General features: G+C 45.0%; 1 protein-coding gene across 1 annotated transcript in view; it reads left to right on the forward strand.

The window, feature by feature from the left end:
• The first annotated feature begins 1,796 nt into the window (after positions 1–1,796).
• Positions 1,797–21,233, forward strand: part of LOC111064965 (netrin-B) — a 67,398-nt gene continuing 47,961 nt past the window's right edge. Inside the window, exon 1 of the mRNA XM_022352881.2 lies at positions 1,797–4,052. Coding sequence (XP_022208573.2) covers positions 2,516–4,052 — 1,537 coding nt within the window. The 5' untranslated portion in view covers positions 1,797–2,515. The remainder of the gene's footprint in view (positions 4,053–21,233) is intronic.

The following is a 21,233-nucleotide window of genomic DNA, read 5'->3' on the forward strand; positions in this document are numbered from 1 at the left end:
TTGCAGAATTATTTAATAATCTATTATAATAAAAAATAATAACTAAATAATAGTGAATAAATAATTTATGGTTTTTCTTTTTTATGGAACCGTTTATAAAAAGTTTAAAAAGGCGGCAGCGTCGTATGCACTGTGCATAGGAAAAAATTTCGAGCAGCGCAGTCGGCACACGTACAGCGTAAAGACTTCGTGTGGTTTCGTTATTCTGCGCTGCTTACGTAGCGGCAGAGAAAATTCTGCCCCACTGACGTAGCGGGCAGAGAAACATGCTTCGCGCTATGCACAAACGGCTTCATATTCTGCTCGCTTGCCTCAGCGGCAGAGAAGCATTCGTGTGCCCTATGCACAATTCCTCGGCTTTCGCAGCGGCAGAGAAATAAGTAACGTATTTGACTTCGTGTCTGTTGTCTTCGCACACAAACGCACCAAAAAAATATGTGAGGCTGTGCGCGGACCCCTGGTATACACAGAAGAGAAACAAAATCCACAGCAGGTCAAAAAATAAGCAAAAAAGGAATCATAAAGGGAGAACCACTATCCATCTCTCCTTCTTTCCGCTCTCCCCGGCTCAGCACTCGCGGTCTCTCTTTGTCCCTTTCCCACTTACCCATAAATATTTATAAACAATGCACGACGAAAGGCCCAAATCCGTTATAAATAAAACATAACGACGGGGATTTCTGAACGCAGAGGAAAGGGCAAGGGGGGCAACCACTTGAAGCGCAGCCCCGACGTCAACGTCGACTTCGGCTGCGGCTGCGACTTCGAATCGGACTCGAAAGCCGAAGAAATGTCACAAGCAATAAATCAAAGAGAAATAAGCCAAGGCAATGGGGGGATCGAAGCATTGAATACCCTGTGTTCTGATTTTCGTTCAATTAGGTTCCTGGGCAGTGCTCAGAGCAGAGATCAGTAGTAATCACTCGTTATGATATACTAGCTGTCCAAGTTTCCTTTAAATTGTTTGCATTTAAAAATATCCGCAATATCCACACGCAAACCTCTTTACAAAGGGTATCAAAATCAGCAGAGCAGCGGCAGCGCAGTGACTGTGAGAGTGTGTGAGAGAAGAGGTGGAGAAAACAACAAAGGTATAACGGAAGCTCAGCGAAGATCTCCCACGGCACGTTCCCTCTCGTGGCACTGTGGGTGAGTGTGAGCGGGAGAGCGCGAGTGCGGGTGTGTGGGTCACAGGTAATGCGCTCTTTACAAATTGCTAAGCACTGCAGGAGGTGTGGCGGGCGGGGGGAAGAGCATGCCGTGGGTTAAGCTTTGAGTATTAAAATCCATTTGCAGGAAGCGCTGCTTAAGTGGAAGAGGCAGCGACGAACGAAACGCATGCTGAGAAGATTGCGCAGGCGTCGCTCTGTCTATGCTGCTCTCTCTCTCTCAGTCTCGCTCTTTCTCTGTCTTGCATGTTCTTGGTAGACAACGGATGTTGCGAAGCTTTTGCTTTTATTTCACTTGTGGGATTTCCTGTTTAAGGAGTTCTGCAGACAAACGCATTAATTCGCAGATTTGGTAAGGATTAAACCCATTTAAAATATGTCTAGATCCCCTTTAGATTCCCCCTCCATCATTTATGTATACAAGTCCCTAGCAACAATTGTTGCTAAGCAAGCAGCACACAAGCGAAGCGAGTGTGAGCACGCAGCAGCAGCAGCAGCAAGTGTTGCTCAGCAACACTCGCAACACTGGCCAGCAGCATCATCTGTTGGCAACACTCCAGCATCAGCATCATGTTCTGTGGCCCCTGCATTCATGCATTCATTCATTTATTCATTCATTCAAAACCGTTAGCCAGGTGAACAACGTGAAGCGGCGCAAGCGAGAGAGACAGACAAAGCGAAGCGTAAAAGCCGAAGCGTAAAAGCCGAAACGAAAACGTAACCCTCCGTCGTGTTCCACGCATTTTTGTTGTTATCTTTTTTTTCGTGTGCGAGTTCGTTCGTGTTAGCTGGCTGTGTCTGTCTGTGTGTGTGTGTGCAGCAGCCTCCGCAACATGCGTCCGGCCCCCAGCCACCCCCAGTGGTGAGTTTTACCAAGCAGCACAGCAGCAGAGCAGCAGAGCAGCAGCAGCAGCAGGATACTGCCGCCAAGGAAGCGACAGCAGAGAACAGAGCAGCGCCGAAGGTTGACCGAGTTGGAAGAGAGCACCGGCTGTTGTACAATAAACACTGAACGAAAGAGAGCGTGAAGCGTAAGTGGTGCTGGCTGGCCTGGTGGCTGCCCCAATAAGAGACATTACGACGAGCGCGCGGGCAGCTGTTGCATGTTGCATGCGGCCGCCGCTGCTGCCAGACTCAGTGACGCCTGTGACGATCCGATCAATCGCGTGTGTGCCGCGCTATAACTGTTGTATTTTTTTTTTCTGTTTGTGTGTGTGTGACTGATCCTCGCGAGTGAAGAGAAGAGAAACAAAACTGAACGAAGAGCAGAGCCTTTGAGCCGCAGCAAGAGAGAGTGAGAGAGTGGTAGAGAGAGAGAGACCGAGAGAGAGTGAAACGAACACGATATGGAGCTTTTGGTGCTCTTCCTGGCCTTGGCCCCCCTCTGCATCTCCGGCGGCATTGCCCCCAACGATCCGTGCTACTTCGAGGGGAAGCCGCGCAAGTGTCTGCCAAGCTTCGTGAATGCCGCCTACGGGAATCCCGTTCAGGCCTCCAGCATCTGCGGCGGCCAGCGGCCGGAACGCTACTGCGAACTGCAGCGTGATGGCTCGCTGGGTGAATGCCGGGTATGCGAGCGGCATGCCGCCGGCGGTGGTGGCGCCTCCGCATTGACGGACCTGAACAATCCCAGCAACGTGACCTGCTGGCGCTCGGCGGGCGTCAATGTGCCCCACGATCCGGACACAGCGCCACCCGATAATGTGACCTTGACCCTGTCGCTGGGCAAGAAATACGAGCTTACGTACATCTCGCTGTCGTTCTGCCCCCGTGCGGCACGACCCGACTCCCTGGCGATCTTCAAGAGCTCCGATTTCGGGCAGACCTGGCAGCCCTTCCAGTTCTACAGCTCCCAGTGCCAGAAGTTCTACGGCCGTCCGGATCGCGCCAAAATTTCGAAATTCAACGAGCAGGAGGCGCGGTGCATCAACTCGCAACATGACATTGGTGGCGCCGCCCAGAGGTTCGCCTTCAATACGCTGGAGGGCAGGCCGTCGGCCAACGATTTGGACTCGTCGCTGGTGCTGCAGGATTGGGTGACGGCCACCGACATTCGTGTGGTGTTCCATCGACTGGAGTTGCCGCCGCAGCTGCTGCTGCAGAAGGAGCGCAACGCGAATAGTTTCAGCGACGAGATGAGCGCCAGCCAGGAGGCCGAACTGGAGCTGGACGAGCACGAGGACGACTACGACTACAATCTGCAGGACAACGACAGCGCCGGCTATGACGAGGAGTACGAGGAGCCCAAGAAGCATCTCGAGCTGGACGACGATCTCCACTTGGACTATGCCGCCGACAGCGGCAGCGATGGGCCCAGCGGCAAGCGACACTCCAAGCAGCACAAGGGCGGCAGCAGCGCCTACGAGAAGCACTACCAGACGAAACTTGCCACAGCGGCGGCTGCCGCCTCGGCCACCACCCCCAGTCCACAATTGAAGGCTGCCGCCGCCGCCGCTGCCGCCGCAGCCTCTGCGTCCGCCACAGCGCCACCGTCAGCGGAGCTGCCACTGCCACCCATCACGCAGCACTATGCTGTGTCGGACTTTGCCGTCGGCGGACGTTGCAAGTGCAACGGTCATGCCTCCGAGTGTGTGGCAACCATTGGCTCTGCGGTCTCCGCCTCCGCCACCGACACGGATGATGGCCAGGATGATGATGCCCCATCGCCAGGAGCTGCGGCAGGAGGCGCACTCTCCCATGGACACTTTGGACGCCCTGCCTCCGGCTTGCAGCTGCAGCTGCATGGCCAGATGAGCTCCAAGCTGACGATGACATGCGCCTGCAAGCACAACACCGCCGGCGATGAGTGCGAACGTTGCAAGCCCTTCTACTTTGATCGCCCCTGGGGCCGTGCCACCGATAATGATGCCAACGAATGTAAAAGTGAGTACAGCGCCCCCTTCCTTTTCACTCTGGGGCATGCCCCCGCACCTGTAATATCCATTGCCATTGGAAGGCCCTAAGTCTTTGGGGCATTCTTGTCCAAATTCTCTGTTCAAGGAGGCCTCCAAAGGCGTTCTTGGGTTTTATTTCCCTAATTTTTTACTGCAACTAAAGGAGAGAAAAATTCCCATAAAATGCATAAATGTTCCTGCCAAAGAATTTTCCTAAAGAAACCCTCGAAAATATCACTGTTATCAGCGGACATTCCATAGATAAAGCTGATAATTTGAACTTGAAGAAAAAAGCATTTTTTAATCTGAGAAAACAAAAGTTAGTTAAGTGTTCTATGGGGATGTCTCGCATTTAAATGATGACAACTACAAAGCATAAATAAATAAATGTTGTCTAACATTAAAGGAAAAATAAAGGAGCATGCTGCTAGGATATTAAAGTACTTGATTTCCATAAATATAAATAACAAATTTATATGAATTTCTGGCTGTGGTTTCCATAGAATATAATGGAAATATTGGCAACGCGTTTTGGCATTTATTCGAACTGCATTCCTGATTTAAAACTGTGTGTTAAAGATTATGCACAAGCCTAGAAAAAATATAAAACACATAAATCAGCATCCATCAATGGATGGTAAAACGTGAGATGTGGGAATGACTGGGTATACGGAGATACTCTGACTGTAATTGTACTCCCAAATGTGCAGCTATTATCTGGGCACTGTTCTTATCCGTAACTCAAGAAATATATACACGAATCTTATCTGTTGTGTGTGGTGTAGTGGCTGTTGAAAGGAGGTTCATTCATTCATTCATGCACAGATTCATTCATTAAGTCTTTTACTTGAGCCACCGATTTCCGATTTCCTCCCCTTGATGCCTCATGCCACTCATGCCCCTCTCGTCTCTTGCAACCCTCGATTGAAGCCTCAAGTTCAAAGTTCTTTTCATGGTCATTCGCGTGGCATTGGACACTGCTGCGGAAAATCAAGTGCATCATCGCTGGGGCATCATCGAGTGCCGTTTTCAATTGCAGGCATTGTCTGTCTGCCCCTCGCCATTGGGGGGCACTATCCTACACGGCCCCAAGGCCCCACTGCTCTGGCAATTGAGCGTCGATTCCAAAATTGCCATCCAACATTCTTTCTTTCTTTCTCTCTCTTTTTTTTTGGATTTTTTTTGTGTGTTTTATTTGAACACTTGGAATGGCATAGCATAGCCGCTCGTTGTGAAATTGCCGCTGCCTTCTGGTATTCCCTGTGGCGCTGCTCGATGTCTCTTACTGGACTTCCATTTCCATGTGTCACATTGTTGTCAAAAATATTGTCATCTATATCAGAATTATGCCGGAAATTCTCTTTAGGGAAAACACTGGAAAACAAGAACCCCTTTAAGGCCTTGAAAATATTTAAGGCATGAGAAATATATGCACAAAATTAATAAGAAACGATTTTAGAAGAGAAGAAAAAACGGACAGAAGCAGATAGTTTCCCCACAAGACATTTGCTTCAAGCGGACATTGGTTTCCATAGTCAGAGATTTCGAGGAGTTCTTACAGAAGACTCCAAATTAAAATCCACAAATTGAGAACATTCTTTACCTAGATCATAAATGTTGTTTATATTTTGAGCTGCAAATGCCACAACTTAATTTCCACTGAATCCAATAAATTCCCTTAAAATATTATGCTGTAGAATTTCCCAGTTGTCATTAAATATTTCCTTCAGTGCAGTGCAGTGTCTTACCTTTTGGATGGGCACGCCCCCTAAGCCGCCTCCAGAGAGCCATAAATTACAAACGATTAACTTTTTGTAGGCCATCGATGTCGTCTTTGTCTTTGTCTTTGTCGTCGTTGTCGTTGTCCTCCATCCAAATATTAATCAAAAAGACAGGACTCAGTGCCGTGGGTGTGGATCTGTGGATCTGTGTGTGGGTGTGTGGGTGGGTGTGGGAGTGTCATTCAGGCGGGGGTTGAAAGGTCAGCGGCTTAAAGACTCAACCGGTAAAACGTCAGTGAAAGAGCTAATTTATGGCCCTCACTCAACATCCCATGACAATTGCAAAGGGGCAGTGAAAAGTGGAGAAGGAGAGGGTGAAAAAAAATAAAGAGAAGTGCGATTACAAGATTAATTCAACTAATTATAGGAAAAGCTCTCTGCTGCACGAATACTCCCCTAAGACAAGGGACAGGGAGAGATATTTCCTGGCATTATCTTTTTTGTGTTTTCATTGGCATCATCTTGGGGAATAATAGGTAGTACTCCCTTTAAACTCTGACCTTGAAGCGGCAGGAGTGTCCCCCCCCCCCCAGAAATATTGTTTGTGCTTATCCCATGCCATTTCCTTGGTTTTCCATCATCTGCCCATCCTCGTATCTGTGCCGGAAGAGGAGTAGCTGGCCGGGTGCTGTTTCCAGGAAAATATTAATTTTCTATGGCTTAAATTTGAATTAGTCTACGGCGGAATACACCAGAATAGTCCACCCGTACTTCATTACAAATGCAACGAAACAGGAAGAAAGCCCAGGGATAAAAAAGCGACAGAGAGGCAACGAGAGAGAGAGAGAGCGCGAGTGAGAAATAGAGAGAGAGATAGAGATATGGGGATGGCAAGTGATAAAAAATATTTATGTCTAAAGCGAAAGAAATTTCCAGCCGATTTTCAGTCCGTCCACTGGGATGTCCGTACCCCCGCCGGTGTCCGTTTTGTGTCCCATTTCCATATTTTATCTTCTCCTCTGTCGCTCACTTTCTCTGTCGCTGCCTGCCTCTGCCTGGCTTTGTGGCATGCAGCAGGCAGCAGGGCAGGCAGGCAGGCAGGCAGCCTCCCGTCCAAAGAGTAAATATGCGGGCTTGACCCGCAACGACGATAGAATTTAAATAAAAAAAAATTACTTTCACCCCCCCGCTCGGGGGGGGGGGCCCTTGGGCGGGGGGGCATGCTGCGGACTCGCGCGCGCGCGCGGCGGCGCGCTGTCTCCCCTTTTGAGTAGGTAAAAAGGAACGCGAACGCGAAACAGAGTTTTGCTACCTGCCGCATGGCTTATCTCGGGCGGGGAGCAGGCACCTTCAGGCGGCTCTGCTTTGCGCTCTCCCTCTTGTGGCATGCCCCAGCCACTGCCACTGCCCCTGCTTGTGGCAGCTCGTTTCCGACTCATTGAGTCGCACATTAATATTTAGATTTGCTTTATTCGTTGACGATTTGTTTCGATTTCGTTTGGTTTGTTGCTCGTCGAGTAAATTGCTCCGATGTCCGATGGATGTCCATGTCATCCTCCCCCGCACCCACACAAGCAGCCAACCGCTGACTGTGGCACAAAAGTAGTTAAAAACTGAATTGGAAAATTGTATATATATTTGTTTAAGCAAAAGAAGTTTTCTAGCTAGAACAGTAGAGGGGAATCCTTGCTAGAAATGGACTACAGAAGAATGTAAAAATTGAGATACAAATCCAATCCAATACAGACACATTAATGGAATTTACTGAGTTATTAATACAAGAAATAATCACTTGATGAAATTATAGCAAATAAAAGAAAACACATAAATCGTTTATTGAGATTTGGATTAATAAGTTTCCTTCTTTCATTCAGAAATCTTTCAGTGCCATTCATTTGATTGCTTTATTTTTTGTATTATTTTTCACACTCAATAATTAGCCTGTTCGTGCCACAGTGCCACAGTGCTGCTGCGGCATGGCTCAGCGCTCGCTCGCTTGTCCGCTCGCGGGTCTCTGGGGTCGAGTGAGGCGCATCTAATGCGAGACATCTGTTAAATTTTTGGCTGCAATCGCTACGGGTGTGTGTGTGTGGGGGGGGGAGAGAGTGGGTTTTTAGGAGTGGTATGTGGCATGAGGCATGAGGCAAATGTGGGAAATGGAAATGGAAACCGAGAAGCCAAAGGGCATTGTTATACGAGGAGTCTGCTGCCCATTCGACTGGACTCTCATTGAGATGCTGCCTGCCTGCCTGCCTCTGCCTGCCTGCTGCCTGCCATTTCTATAAAACATTTATTTTTGTGTGTGATTTTCATATGTTTCCTCCACCCCGCCTCTGCCTCTGCCTCTGGCTCTGTTCACAGTGCTGTTTGCGAGGGTGTGTCCTGGGCCGCACTCCGTACTGTGTTCCATGTGGCAAGGGGTGCAAGGGCAAGGGTCTGCTCTCGGGGGGCTCGTGCGACTAATTCGCTGCGTTTACATTTGCAAATTCCGCCCGGTAATCCCGGCAGCTGTGCGCATTTAACACACAGTACGGCGAGGGGAGAGAGCAGAGAGGAGTGCGGAGAAAGGAGTTCCATAGAGCCATAAATATACAGATAGATCCACAAACACTGACTTGCAACAAATTGCAAAAGCTTAAGTTACGGTTCTTGTGGCAGGAACTGTGGCTGCAGGAACATACTGATAGAATTTGTGGGCGGATGAGTACCTGAGTGCTGGAGGGAGATTTGAAGATGGAAACAGTTTTGAGGATCAGTGTTGAAAGAAGGAACAGAGTGTTGGAAAAGATGGAGTGTTGAGCAGCCAACAGCCAAAGGAAACAGTTGAAGGCGTTGGAGGAGCAATACTCCAGGCAAGGGCTGAAGAAAATGATTACCAGAAGCAGTTTAAGAAACAGTTGGAGGGAGAGTGCCTGCCAGGAGTATTCGGGGGAGGAGCAGTGTTGCACAATGAATGTTGAAGAAAGGGTTTTTGTGGCAGCCACGAATGAATAGTTGTAGGAAGTGTTGAGAAACTTATTAAGAGTGACGCTCCAAGGGACAGTTGCAAGAACACCAAGAGGGAACAGTGTTGTGTGGGAACAGTGTTGCACAATTAGTTTGAGGCACAGTCCTAGGCACTAAAGAACTTCGGTGAACAATTAAAGGAACGACACCGTTTGAGGAAATACTCGTAATAGTCTAGGTCTTGCCGGAGAAGAGAAGTAATCGGAACATATGGCGCGTGTACCAGTTGCAGGTGCAACAGCAGCAACAGCAGCAGCAGCAGTGAGAGCTATCTAGTGGTTGTGTGGCACAGTCAAGCTTGTTGGAACACACACTCACACGTGCAACCAGAAGGATTCTGGGGCGGGGCGGATGCAGAGCAGGACAGACATTGCCATTGCCGGTCTGTGGCAATGTATGCAAACCGAAAGCAAAATGCAACATTTTATTGCATAACCGCAACACTGTGGCTCCCATGGCAGAAGGGGCAGCGGCAAGCCAGGCTGTGGGCAGCAGAGGCAGGAACAGGAGGCGTGTCAATGTGATAAAATGTGCTGGGCAGAGGCTGCGCTTCCACTTGGTTCCGTTTCGTTTTTGTTTGCATTTTGCCTGGTTCTGCTTCTGCTTTTGCCCTTGCCTTTTTCTTTTGCTTTAGCTGGCGCTTCGTTTTGTTGCACGGTAACTTAATCGAGGTGTCAGGGCATTCCGTTTCTGGATGGAGATTATGCGAAAGGATCTATGGAGACTTTTGAGAGAGCTTTTGTTTTACGGGATGTGTACGGACATTCCTGCATCTGGGCTGGCTAAGGGTTTGGGAATATTCCAGTGATTTCTTGGAACGATACACCAAAATGCACAACACTTCAATAAATATTACAATCGAAGCAGGAAGATCTGCCAAGTGATCTCTGCCATAAGGGGTATCCTTTAGCGGGCATCCTTTTTTGGCTTATTGCTTTTGAAGCATAAACTGCATAGTTTTTTTTTAGCTCTTCTTTTTGGCTGGCAACGCAACTGGCACAAAAAGTGTTGGGGCATTTAAAATAATCCATGGAAATAAAAACTCCTGGCAAAGGCAAGCAGAAAGCGGAAGAGAGAGAGAGAGAGAGATAGAGAGAGTGTGTAAGTAAGGGAGAAAGGGAGTAAGAAAAAGTGGGAGTATGAAGCGGAGCGCGGAAGTGCATAATGAGTGTCCTTTGTGTAGTGGCAGGACTCGAGACTGTACTTAATTTGCATGCAACCGGGCATCGAGGCAGGGCAGTCGGCAGGCAGCCAGAGCCAGTAGCCGTGCCAACGAGTTATGTGATGTGATTTTGTTGCCCCACAGAGACTGCGAGAGAATCATAGAGAAATGCAAGCGGAATTTCGCTAGCGAATTGCACAAGAAATGCGCAATGGGAATCTTAATAAGGTTGAATTACACTTGCCGTATAGCCAGCCGGGACTGTACTTGTGTTCTTGTGTGCCATTCCACTGCATGGAATGTGTGGTGCTTTGAGGGCAGGAGAAAGCAAAACAAAAAAAATAAGCGAATAATCGGTGGGAGTACTCGCAGTAGTCGTTCTCGTATTGGAATGCACACAAAAGGATTCATTTGAGCCTTTGCCTCAAAAGCATTCCACAGAGACGTTCTCTGTGCAACGAATAACTACAATTAAAAGGTTGCATGTGGCGTGTGGCAGTACGCTTGATAATCGAGAAACCACACATTGGAAAAGGAATCAATAGAATGTTAGAAATACAGAAAGATTAAGAGAGAGAGAAATATATTCAGTAGAAGGTAAATTCTGCATTCAAATGCAATTCTTTATCCAGATGGCTAAATGGAAATATACTAAAAAAAAAAATATCATTCCATGCGCTGACTGTACTTCTTTTCATTGCAAATTGAGGAAAGATATTTCTCGAGTGCATAGAAATGGCAGAAGATTATAAATAAATGCAAGTAAACAAATGATTTTATATGGCAAAATGATTGCGCAATGATCGTGAAATGTGATGCCTGTATTTTAATTGAGGTTCAATGCCAATGTGGGTACTGTACTTTGTAAAAGAAATTCAATTAAAAAAATTTTAAGCCATGAACAATTTTTAAAAGTGTTTGAAATTTCGAACAAAAATGGTTCTATTGCTTGAAGATGGACACATCGATTTCCAACCGATGCACACTGCTGCATGACGCATGAATCACCAAACGGTGACTGCACTTTAAATGCAATGAAAAATGAATAAAAATAATTGGTTAAACATGGAATGCACAAAGACCACCAAAAGAAAGAGTTTAGTCATAAAAATAAATTCAAAAAAAGTAATTAGAGGCACACTTCGGGCATTTTCCTGACTCTAATTTGTGCGCAGCAGCAACTGTACTTTATTTACGCCATGCAGCAACTGTACTTATTTGCCTGCGGGTAAAACGAATACCCTGGCAGTAGATTTGTGGACCAGGAGGAGATGCAGTGGCACCACCAGTTGCAAGAGCAACAGCAGCAGCAGCAGCAGCAGCACTCTGCTTTGGGCTCTCGTGCCGTCACATTTTGATTCATCACTTTCGACTCCTATTTAATTGCTCCCCATAGCAAATGCGATTCTTGGCCATCAGTTCTTTTTTTTTTTGTTTTTTTGCTGGTCTCCACTCCTGCCCGCACCCCAATGCCATGCAACACTTGGCAAAACATTGGCAGATTGCTTTTGCTGGAGCCACAGATTCACAGATCCACAGACGGTGGCAGCCCCCCCGTCTCCACATGGCCTTGCCGTTGCGCGTTCTATTGTTCGATGGAGACGGGAACCTGGATACGGGAAACGGAAAACGGGCACCGAAAAACAACGATAAGTTGATGACTTGTTGGCTTTTAGCTGGCAACTTGAAACCTTTCAACTTGCAACTACGAAACATTCCGCAGACTTCTGCTGCTGCCTGCTGCCTTCTGCCCTGCCTGCAGCCTCCTGCCCTGTCTGCTGCCTCCTGCCCTGCCTCTTGCCTGCTGCCTCCTGACCTGCTGCTGCTGTTTGTTGCATATTTTCTGTTTCTGACTTTTTCTCAAGCAATTACTTTTTAATTTGCGCAAGCATTTTGCGCCACAGCAACAACGACACCATCCGTGTGGCAGTGGCAGCAACGGCAACGGCAACGGCAACGCATCACGACGGTAGTCATTGTTCACGCCCCCTTAAGAGGCAAGGCTACGGCTACGGCTACTTGTCTTACGTTCAACGTTTTAGCGGATTTGCAGGGTACCCGTACCCTGCTATTACACGGTTTCAATGGGGCATATAACCTCCAGTTTAATGCCAGAGTTCAATCGAAGAATTTCCTCAAGCAATGGCTGTCTGTGGCTATGGAAAAGAATTTCAGAGCTTCGAAGAATTTAAAGAAACCTAAAAAAAAGTATAGATTAAAAATTAGAAAAAATTACAGCCCAAAAGAGATTCCTCTGTGGAGATCTCACTTAGCAAGGATGTCACAGCCACCCCATGATAATTCTGACCACCAAAAGGTATGCCAAGCGTCGTAATATCGACTATCCAAAGCGTTTTCACTGCTGCATATTTTTTTTTTTCGAGGTATGTAGCCACTTTTGGCTGTTCTATTTGGAGCGGTTTTTTCGTGATTTTTTTTGTGTTGATTTTTTCGGATGTTGGATGACAAGGTGGTGGTGGGGGGACGGCGGTCGACCACAAGCTGCTTAAGCCAACACAAGCCTCTCCCGCCCACACGGTGCCCCAACGGAATGGAATTGTTGCACGAGCACGAGTATCGTTTCTTCTCTTCTCTGCTCTTCTCTTCTCGTCTTCTCTTCTCTATGGTGTGTTTTTGTGTGTGTGCTTTAGCCCATATGGAAGTGGTTGACCGCCGCCCCTTCTGGTCGCATCAACTCGTGTTTTTTATGACTCTTTTGGCTGGCTGTCTGTTTTTGGCCAGGTCCAGATCAAGCAGCAGCAGCAGCAGCAGCTGTTGGAGCTGTTGGATCTCTGTGGCTAGAAGCACTTCAAAGAGCTGCTGCTGCTGCTGCTGCTGCTGTCGTCATCGTCGTCGTCTTTTTCGTTGTTGATGTTGCTCCAATTAGTTTTCGTTATAAAATTTAAATTGTAATTTATGATTTCGAAACAACTGACCAAAAAATGTAGCCACAGAAAACACTCGTCTCAGGCTCTGCCTTTGCCTCTGCCTTTGCCTCTCCTTTTGGTCTGCCAACTGGTTGATGGCTTCTTCTGTTGGCTTTTGCGGGGCTAATTTATTACTTAACTCGACAGCATTTCACAGATTTACAAACATATGTATGTAGGTATTGTATGGATTGCTCCTTTGCGCCTCTGTGGTTGTTCAGGGCTGTACTTATCGCTTTTAGGTATCCTCCAGAAACCCCATATGTGCGTACACATATATTTCCTTCTGGTTTTCCACTTTCTCAATGCCCAATGAAAATGCATTTTCTAGCAGGTAAATTTCCCCATTGCTCGTTGACCTTCTTGGTGATTTGTTTATTGCGGCTTTTTATTCACTGGCGGCACTCGGACAAAACCTGTGGCCACCTGTCTGTCCGGCGGTATTTTAATTGCCAAATGCTTTTGTACCAAAGCCGCAGAAACAACTGGGGAAAACAAACCAACAAACAACTGCGATTACATTCGGTACCAGAAAAAATAAAAAGAACAAAACGGAAATAATGTGTGTGGGCCAGTGGGCACGGCATGGCATGGCAGGGCAGAGGTTTTTCTGGGTTTAATTTTCCCCAGAAGCCGCCACTGCCGCCACCGCCGCCGCACAGAACTTCATTTAAAAGCAATTTTCATTGCAATCTAAATGCTTTTTTGGTGCCGGGGTGGATGGTGGGGAAATCGAATGGCGTTTTGTCTCCATGGCCTCCTCATTCATTTTCCCCACTTCCACTTCCACTTCCCATTTTGCCCCATCTACAGTTGCCACCTCAACTTCTCGTTAGCTGACTTGAAAATTCACATAAATTAAAGGCACGGAAAAACTATTAAAGCATTTTGTCGTGCCCATTGGCTGTGGTGTGTGTTCATGAGGGTGTATCTGTTAATCTGTGCATCTGTGCATCTGTATGTTTTGGGGTGTATCTCTGCGGTTTCTGTCTCTGGGTTAATGAAGAAAATTAGATGCTTGGAGCAGCCAGCGACACGGTGGAAAATGCCGCCTGCTTACAATAGTCGGAAGAACATCAGCAACGGCACTACAAGCCAAACAAATTTGTGTGTGCTCCCGGTATTTAAATGGTTCCCTTAGGGATGGAACAGAGCAACAGAAAAAGGTGTACTTTTGAGCGATTCGTGAGGGTTTAAACGTGAGAATTTTAAGGTAAATTGTGCCGTAAAATATATTCTAGAGTTTGTTGTGCCCGTATGACTCTATGATTTACTTCTGAAAGCTTTTCTTGGTTCCACTCATAAGTCTCTTGATAGGTTTTTCTATTCTGAAAGGATTTTGCGGTTTAATATAGGATTTTTAGTATATTTCTAAAATTTTCAATTAATTGAAAGTATGCTATTTTCATTAACTTTATTTTCTACAATTGTTCATAGTACTCTTTAAATATTTTTGTGGTATATTTTCTATTCATTTTCTGGAATTATTTATAGCATTAATTGTGGTTTTCCTTGTTATAATTTCCAGTAATTTTCCGATATTATTTTTAGTAGTTTTGCTATTATTTTGTAGTATCTTTGCTCTGTTAATTGCTAATATTTTTTTTTTATATAATTTCTATTTCTATTATTTATTATATCTAGAATTAAAATGTTTATTATTTTATAGTTTCGTTTGTTTGTTTTAGTTTAAAGTATTTTTAATTTTATAGTATATTTTTCGTAGCATTATTTCACGGCTCAATTGTTGCGTGCCACATACGTGTTGTATGTTCTGACCTGCTATGAAAAAAGAAAAGTATTTCCAGAAGCTGCCACAAAAGCAAATACTTGTCCATCGCTCACGACTCTAATGGGTGCCGTGCCCCCTCCCCACATAACCCATCTCTAGGGCCATGATTCGATCAAAGTGCGGGGGTTAAGGGACGTGTGTGTGTGTGTGTGTGCAACACAACGGGGAGTCCCCCGACACGCACACAAATTAATTTTCAAGCAGCATTTTGGATGGCCTTTTCCTCTCCTCTCGCCTGGAAAATGTGTGGCAATGGGGGGCTGGTGGGGAGGAGGGGATAGTCGTCGGTTGTCGGTTGTCCATGGGGGGAGTTGTTAATAAGTTGCAGCGATTTGTTGCCTGTCTCTGGATATCGCCCCTGCCCTGCTCTGACACCCTTGCCCCTCCCTCCCTCCCTCCATCCACCCGAACCCCATTTGAGGGGCACCTCATTCAAGTGTTAATTACTTCCAATTCGAATTTGTTTTTGTGTATATAATTTTTGTTCCCCTTCTTTGTGTGTGTTTGCTTGTGTTTTTGTTTTTGTTTGTGTGTTTGTTGTTGTTTTGAGGGGAAATATTAATGTAGACTTTTAACGCAAAACACTTAAGGCTGTGGGAAGGCGTTCGTTGCATGCAGCATGGGGCAAGAGTAGGCGTCGCTTTAATGGCAACTTCTGTTTTGAGTTCCATTTGCAGTCTCATCCATTTTGGCTCTGTGAATCGGACTGACTGCCAGCCGAGTGGAGCAGTGTCCCAGGGATGTTGCAGGGGTGCGGTGGCCGAAGGGAGAGTGTCCAGAGTGCCAGTGTGGCAGTGTGGTAAAAGGCAGTTAAAAACTGCGGCACGTAGTCACCGCAGTTGCATGTTGAAAAGCGCGAAAGCGTAGCCGTTGACTGCCAAATGAAAAGCCAGTCCAAAGGCAAATAAAAGCCGGTCAAAAGGGCCTTCCACTGTTGATGATGATGATGATGATGGTGCAGCATGGTGGGGCATGGTGCGGCAGAGGGATTCGATTACACACTGACCCACGCGTGCAACAGAGACAGAGCAAGAGAGAGAGAGAGAGAGAGAGTGAGTGTGTGCAGGGGGGGAGGCATTCACAGTGCAACCGCAGAATCATGCGGCTTCGGCCTTCGGTTTGAAATCGTTTTCTCTCCTTGCGCAAAAAGCATTCACAGATTCCATTTCCATTTCTTTCTCTATGCAAAAAAAAAAAACCCCCCTCCCCACCCTGTTCTTCCCACCGTGTTGCCATTGCCTTTGACTTGCCTCAAACGGGGGAGGGCACGCAGAAGGTTGCAGCGCGGATTGCTGGGTTAGTTGAGTGCGTCTCGTTGCACTTCATTGAGCCGTGCAAGTGTTAAAAGTGTAGCAAATTGCGTGGTTTTTATGCCACCACCCCACTCCACCCCACTCCACCCCACTCCACCCCCCTCCACCCATCCCTCGCATTCCCCTTGAACCCTTGCCACACAAAATGAAAGAGATAGCAGCACATTCTGTAGGTAAATGCCCCATGAAGAGAGTGTCTTAATGATGCACACATAGCGAAGGGATTGCGATTGCGATTGGGATCCGCTTTTTCTGTTGAATTTTCAGCATGATCTTTGTGGGAGTTTATCAATCTAGATTTGATGTGTATCTATATGGATATATATTCTAAAGATTTTTCATTTCATTTATTCCATTTGCATATATCAGGAGAGAGAGAGAGAGAGAGAGAGGGGGAGTGAGAGATTTATCTTCCAGGCAGAATTTCCAATGTGAAGGGCTTCCATTTTACAGTGCAACATGAGGCAGAGCAGCTTATAAAGCAGAGCAATGAGGCTGAAAATGCGAAAAAAATCTAAAATTTTATTTTTTATTTTTAGATTTTGATTTCACACTGTCCATTTCAATTGATATTCCCCACCGATTTAATTAATAAATATATTTGCAATAAATGTCTTTGCACAATTAAGACACTTGTGTCTCCTATATGTAAATGCAGCTTTATCTCTCAACTTCTATTAATTCTTTCCCCAAGGAATTCAAAGGCGAAAAAAACACTTGAGGCAGCAAATTAATTTTCAATCAATTTCGTTCACAAAAACAAACTCCAAAGGTTAATTTCTGGCGACTGCAGCATGCAACTTAAAGTTTTCTTGTGGATATGGATAGGATTTAAATTCCCTATGGCTCCATGCCCTGCACTGGCTGCTGCTGCTGCCGCTGCGTCTGGCTGCATGGATGGTTGGGGCATATTAATATTGAATTATTTGTCATTTTGGCCAGCGGCTGCTCAAACAATGGAAAATTAATTGACGAGTTCATTAACTCTCAAATGAATATGCTAACAAGAGAGGAAAAGCAGCAACAACATCGATAAAACCATTAACAACAAATAAAAGGGAATAAATAAAAAAAAAAAAATTCAAGAGGCAATTTAATTTTAAACTGTCGCTAATAACATTTTTTTTTTCTCCCAACCAAACAGTTGCCCAATGAATGGCCGATAAACTAATGAAGGCCTTAAATGATGTATTGTTTGTGGCATGCCACCGGTCCATGCCACTGCCACTGCCACTGCAGCCGCCGCTGGCTAATGAGTTGTATAGCGGCGGCAGGGCGGGGGGGGGGCAATAAAATGCAGGCTAATTAAAAACCAAAAATATAATATAAATTAAAAATGGGAATGGAAATGTGTGTGGAGTGTATTTTACATTAAATTTGAATAATCCGCATGTGTGTCAAAAAACTGATGGAGCATTAAGTCATCCAGCATTAACTGGCCAACAGTTTAACTGACAGTTTAAGTAGGTGTTAAAATGTTGGGTACTGCAATAACTAGGAATGTTTCTTTCACATGCAATAAAAGAATCGCCAAAGCATAATACAGAAAAAAAACTAAAACTTAGAACAACAAAACACCAGAAAATATTACCACTAAAATAATAGAAATATTTCTGCAAAATATAATTAAATTAAAAGAGCTGGAAGGAAATATTGCCAGAAATAGTTCCAAAAATAGCACAACAAATTGGGTTCTCATAGGGCTATAAATTAATATGGAAAGTGTGCTCTTAAAGATCAAACTTCTGTTTCTTGGAGATAACTTTTTAGATAATTCTTAAGCTCTTCTTTGGCATCATTATGCCCTATTTTAGAGAGCACCTGTAATTACAGGGTATCGGCTGCTGCTGCTGCTGCTGCTGGTTTGCAAAAAGCAAACGAGAGCTGCTTAACAATGTGATTTAGTTTCCACTCCACGCCACTGCACAGTTTTCCCTGTTTTCAGCAGGGTTCATTACGCAATATTTATGGCCGCAAAAGGCAGAGGAAACAAAAGCGATGAAAAACAATCCATCGACAGACCATCCAGACCATTCCATCCATTCTCGCACCCACTCACACTCACACATCGTTGATAAACAATAAAATGCACTAATAAAATCTCACATATTTTTGACTTCATTAAAATGTAGCATGCATCATTTGTTTTTTGTTTTTTCGTTTTTTGTTTTTATTGTTGTTGTTGCTGCTGCTCCAGAGCATTATTATTATTAGCATAACAGTGAAGAGCCATAGCCATAGCCATGGCTGCATGCAATTTAAGCTTTCATTCATACATTCAAAGAGAAAAATGCTCGTGTGGAAAATGCCATTAAGTTCTTATTTGGCCAATGCGGCGTATGCTTTATATTTGAAATTCGTTAATTGTCCAGCGATTTGACCACCACAGAAAGGAGGTGGTGCAGCTGGAAAAATCGAAAAGCCACAATGCCAAAAACGTGTCTATGCATCAAATTGCCGTAATTTTATTTTGTGGTAATTTTTTCGAATAAATAAAATCGTGGCAAAATGTGGCCTAAAATTTTCGATTGAAGCAAATAATTAAGCAATTAAATTGAGAAATACTCGAATGCAAAGCCCTCTATACATAAGCTTCATTTTCAGTGCATTTTCTGTACATTTGCCGCACAGCTTGCTGCTTTCTCCAACAAATATACTTCCATTGTTTTCACAATCCTCATTGAAGGCATTAAAGTCGTTTAACAATCACTTAATACGCGTATTCGTACTCCTACTCGGATTCGGATTCGGATTCGTATATTCGTTTATTTTCGTTCACTCGTTGCCTGTGCTTGCCACAAAAAGCCGCACAATTAACTGCAGCAACGCATGGCATCGCATCGACTCTGCTGCTGCCGCTGATTGGATTGGATTTCAGTGAAAAGTTGGGCTGGGGTCTGGGGCAGAGTTCGTGCCTGAAATTTATACGCGATAATTAAATCGAATGCATTTTTAAGCTTCGCACAAATGAGTGCAATCAATTTTCGGTTGATTTAACCAGCAGTTAACGATACGTCTCGAACGAGTACGTCTGTCTGTGTGTGTGCCTGGGCGTGTGTGTGTGTGTGTGTGTTTTGTGGCACACCTGGCGTATGAGTGATGCCCACGAACTTGCCCTTAAATCAGCGCTGAGTGAATCAATCCCAAAGAACAAAAAAAAAAAAACAAAGAGATGTACTCTAACTAGCAGTTAGTTGTGCCATTAGTCACTTGCTTCAGGGGTCTCCGGATTGAGTTCTCATTTGCTTTGGCATGAGTCAGTTTTTGGCCTGAGAAATGTTTCTGCTTTTGAGTGGTTGAATGAATGGTGCTAGTGAATGAAATCGTTAAGCGCAGTCAAGGAACAATTGGAGTTGTGGCTTAGCCCAGAATTAGATATCAAGTAATGCCAATTATCTAATCAATTGCTGTTTATCCCTCAAACGCCATTCATTATTTTGATTATTTGATTAATGCTCAATGGATTCTCGTAAGTCGTTATGTAGTTGGCAGACTTTTGCATTGAAATTCATTTAAAAGAAATATTATATTGAATGAAATTTCTGGCCCATTGAGCCTCAAATATAATGAAAATATGAAATTCAGACAATTATATTGATATATTCTACAAATGGAGCGGTAAATTGAAAATTAATCGACTCTAAAACGATTTACTCACTTTAAACAATCGAATCTGCCATCAAATGAATAATGTTTTTTTTTTTTTTCCGCTTAATGAATGAGAAAATATTTATTTTCGAGTAATTTCTTGGATTAGGCATTAGGCATTTCCTGAAGCTTTACAAAATGTGGTACCCCCCATATTGGAATTGAATTCTACCTCCTTCCACCAACGAAAAATATTCTTTATTTAAACTGAAATTTTCATATTGCCAATTGATGCAAAAATTCGTTTACATTTGCCGCTCAATGGACAAGCCAACCCAACCCAGCAAGCAGATGATGATTGCGATGCGAATGGAGTGGAATGGAATGGCATAGGGATGATGGTGCTGACGGGATGACATCAATAGCTGGGCTTTGATTACAGTTCAGTTTCAATTTACCGCCCACACCACTTTTTTTTTTTTTGGGGTATAGCTTTCCTCAGGCAAAACAAAGAAAATGAAAATTATTTTGCGGTTTTGGAAAAAGAAAAAAAGCGGAAAAGCAGCACCAAACAACAGGAAAAATGAACCAAGAAAAATCATCAACAGGCAGGCCCTTGCTAGAGAGGGCCAGAGGCAGGGCAGGGGCAGGGGCAGGGGCAGGGTACAAACCGGAAGAAGGGAGAGTTCTCGCTTTACGCCGGAAATGAATAAATTATTTTTTAAAATTAAATATTTGAAATGGCAAAGTTATTCATAAAATAAAAAAAAAGAAGAAATCCGAAGCGAAGCGAATTATGCGAGCGAACAAACCAAAAAATGAAGAGAAGAAAAAATAAGGAAAAAAAAATATAAAAGAAAATATAGAGAGGCAGAAAGAGACAGGGGGTATTGGATGATGCCCCCCCAACCCCCAACCCCCACCCCCCACCAGCAAACGGCAGCGTCCCAGCGGCGGATGTGGCCGGCCGTTAAAACACTCGAAATGAACTGTCGGAAACACATCCCCAGAAAACGCACAAGAAAAAGATGAGATGAGATGAGGAGATGGAGGTTGGAGGCTGGAGATTTGTTTGTGTGTGTGTGTGTGTGTGGAGCTGTCGGCCACCGCGATATTAATTTTATGCAAAGTGTGGAGCATTCAAATGATTGTCCGTCGTATGTCCGTCTGTCCCCATCGTCAAATCAGTCGACTGGACATAATGCGATACCTTCACTCGCGCAACGAGAGACTTAGACAGAGAGCGAGAGCTAGAGAGAGATAGAGAGAGGGGCGTAGGTCAAGCAGAAGTTTTGTTACAGCAACTGCGGGTATATGTGCTAAGGGAAGAGCGACGCAACAGGCAGGGAGAGGAAATGCTTGGGATTTGGATTATAGTTTAGGAGATTTTTTTTAGCTAATTTTTTGGCAGATTTCTAAGCGAAGATTTACAACAAAAATCATCTTTATGTGGGGACTATTTTGGGGGAGAATATGCAGAAGAATTTGCGCATATTTTTGAGCGCTACTTGGGAGCTGCTTTGAGAAATCCAATCCAATCAAAATGCACCTTGCCAGAGCTCCAATGAGTGCAATAAGTGAGGGTAGGTAGGGTATACCCTAGTCGCTTGTGTGTGGCGGTGCGTCATGGGTTTGGGCTTTGGTTCGGTTGCATATGAGAA

This window comes from Drosophila obscura, unplaced genomic scaffold (assembly GCF_018151105.1).
Source record: "Drosophila obscura isolate BZ-5 IFL unplaced genomic scaffold, ASM1815110v1 contig_73, whole genome shotgun sequence".
In the NCBI taxonomy this organism is placed as follows: domain Eukaryota; kingdom Metazoa; phylum Arthropoda; class Insecta; order Diptera; family Drosophilidae; genus Drosophila; species Drosophila obscura.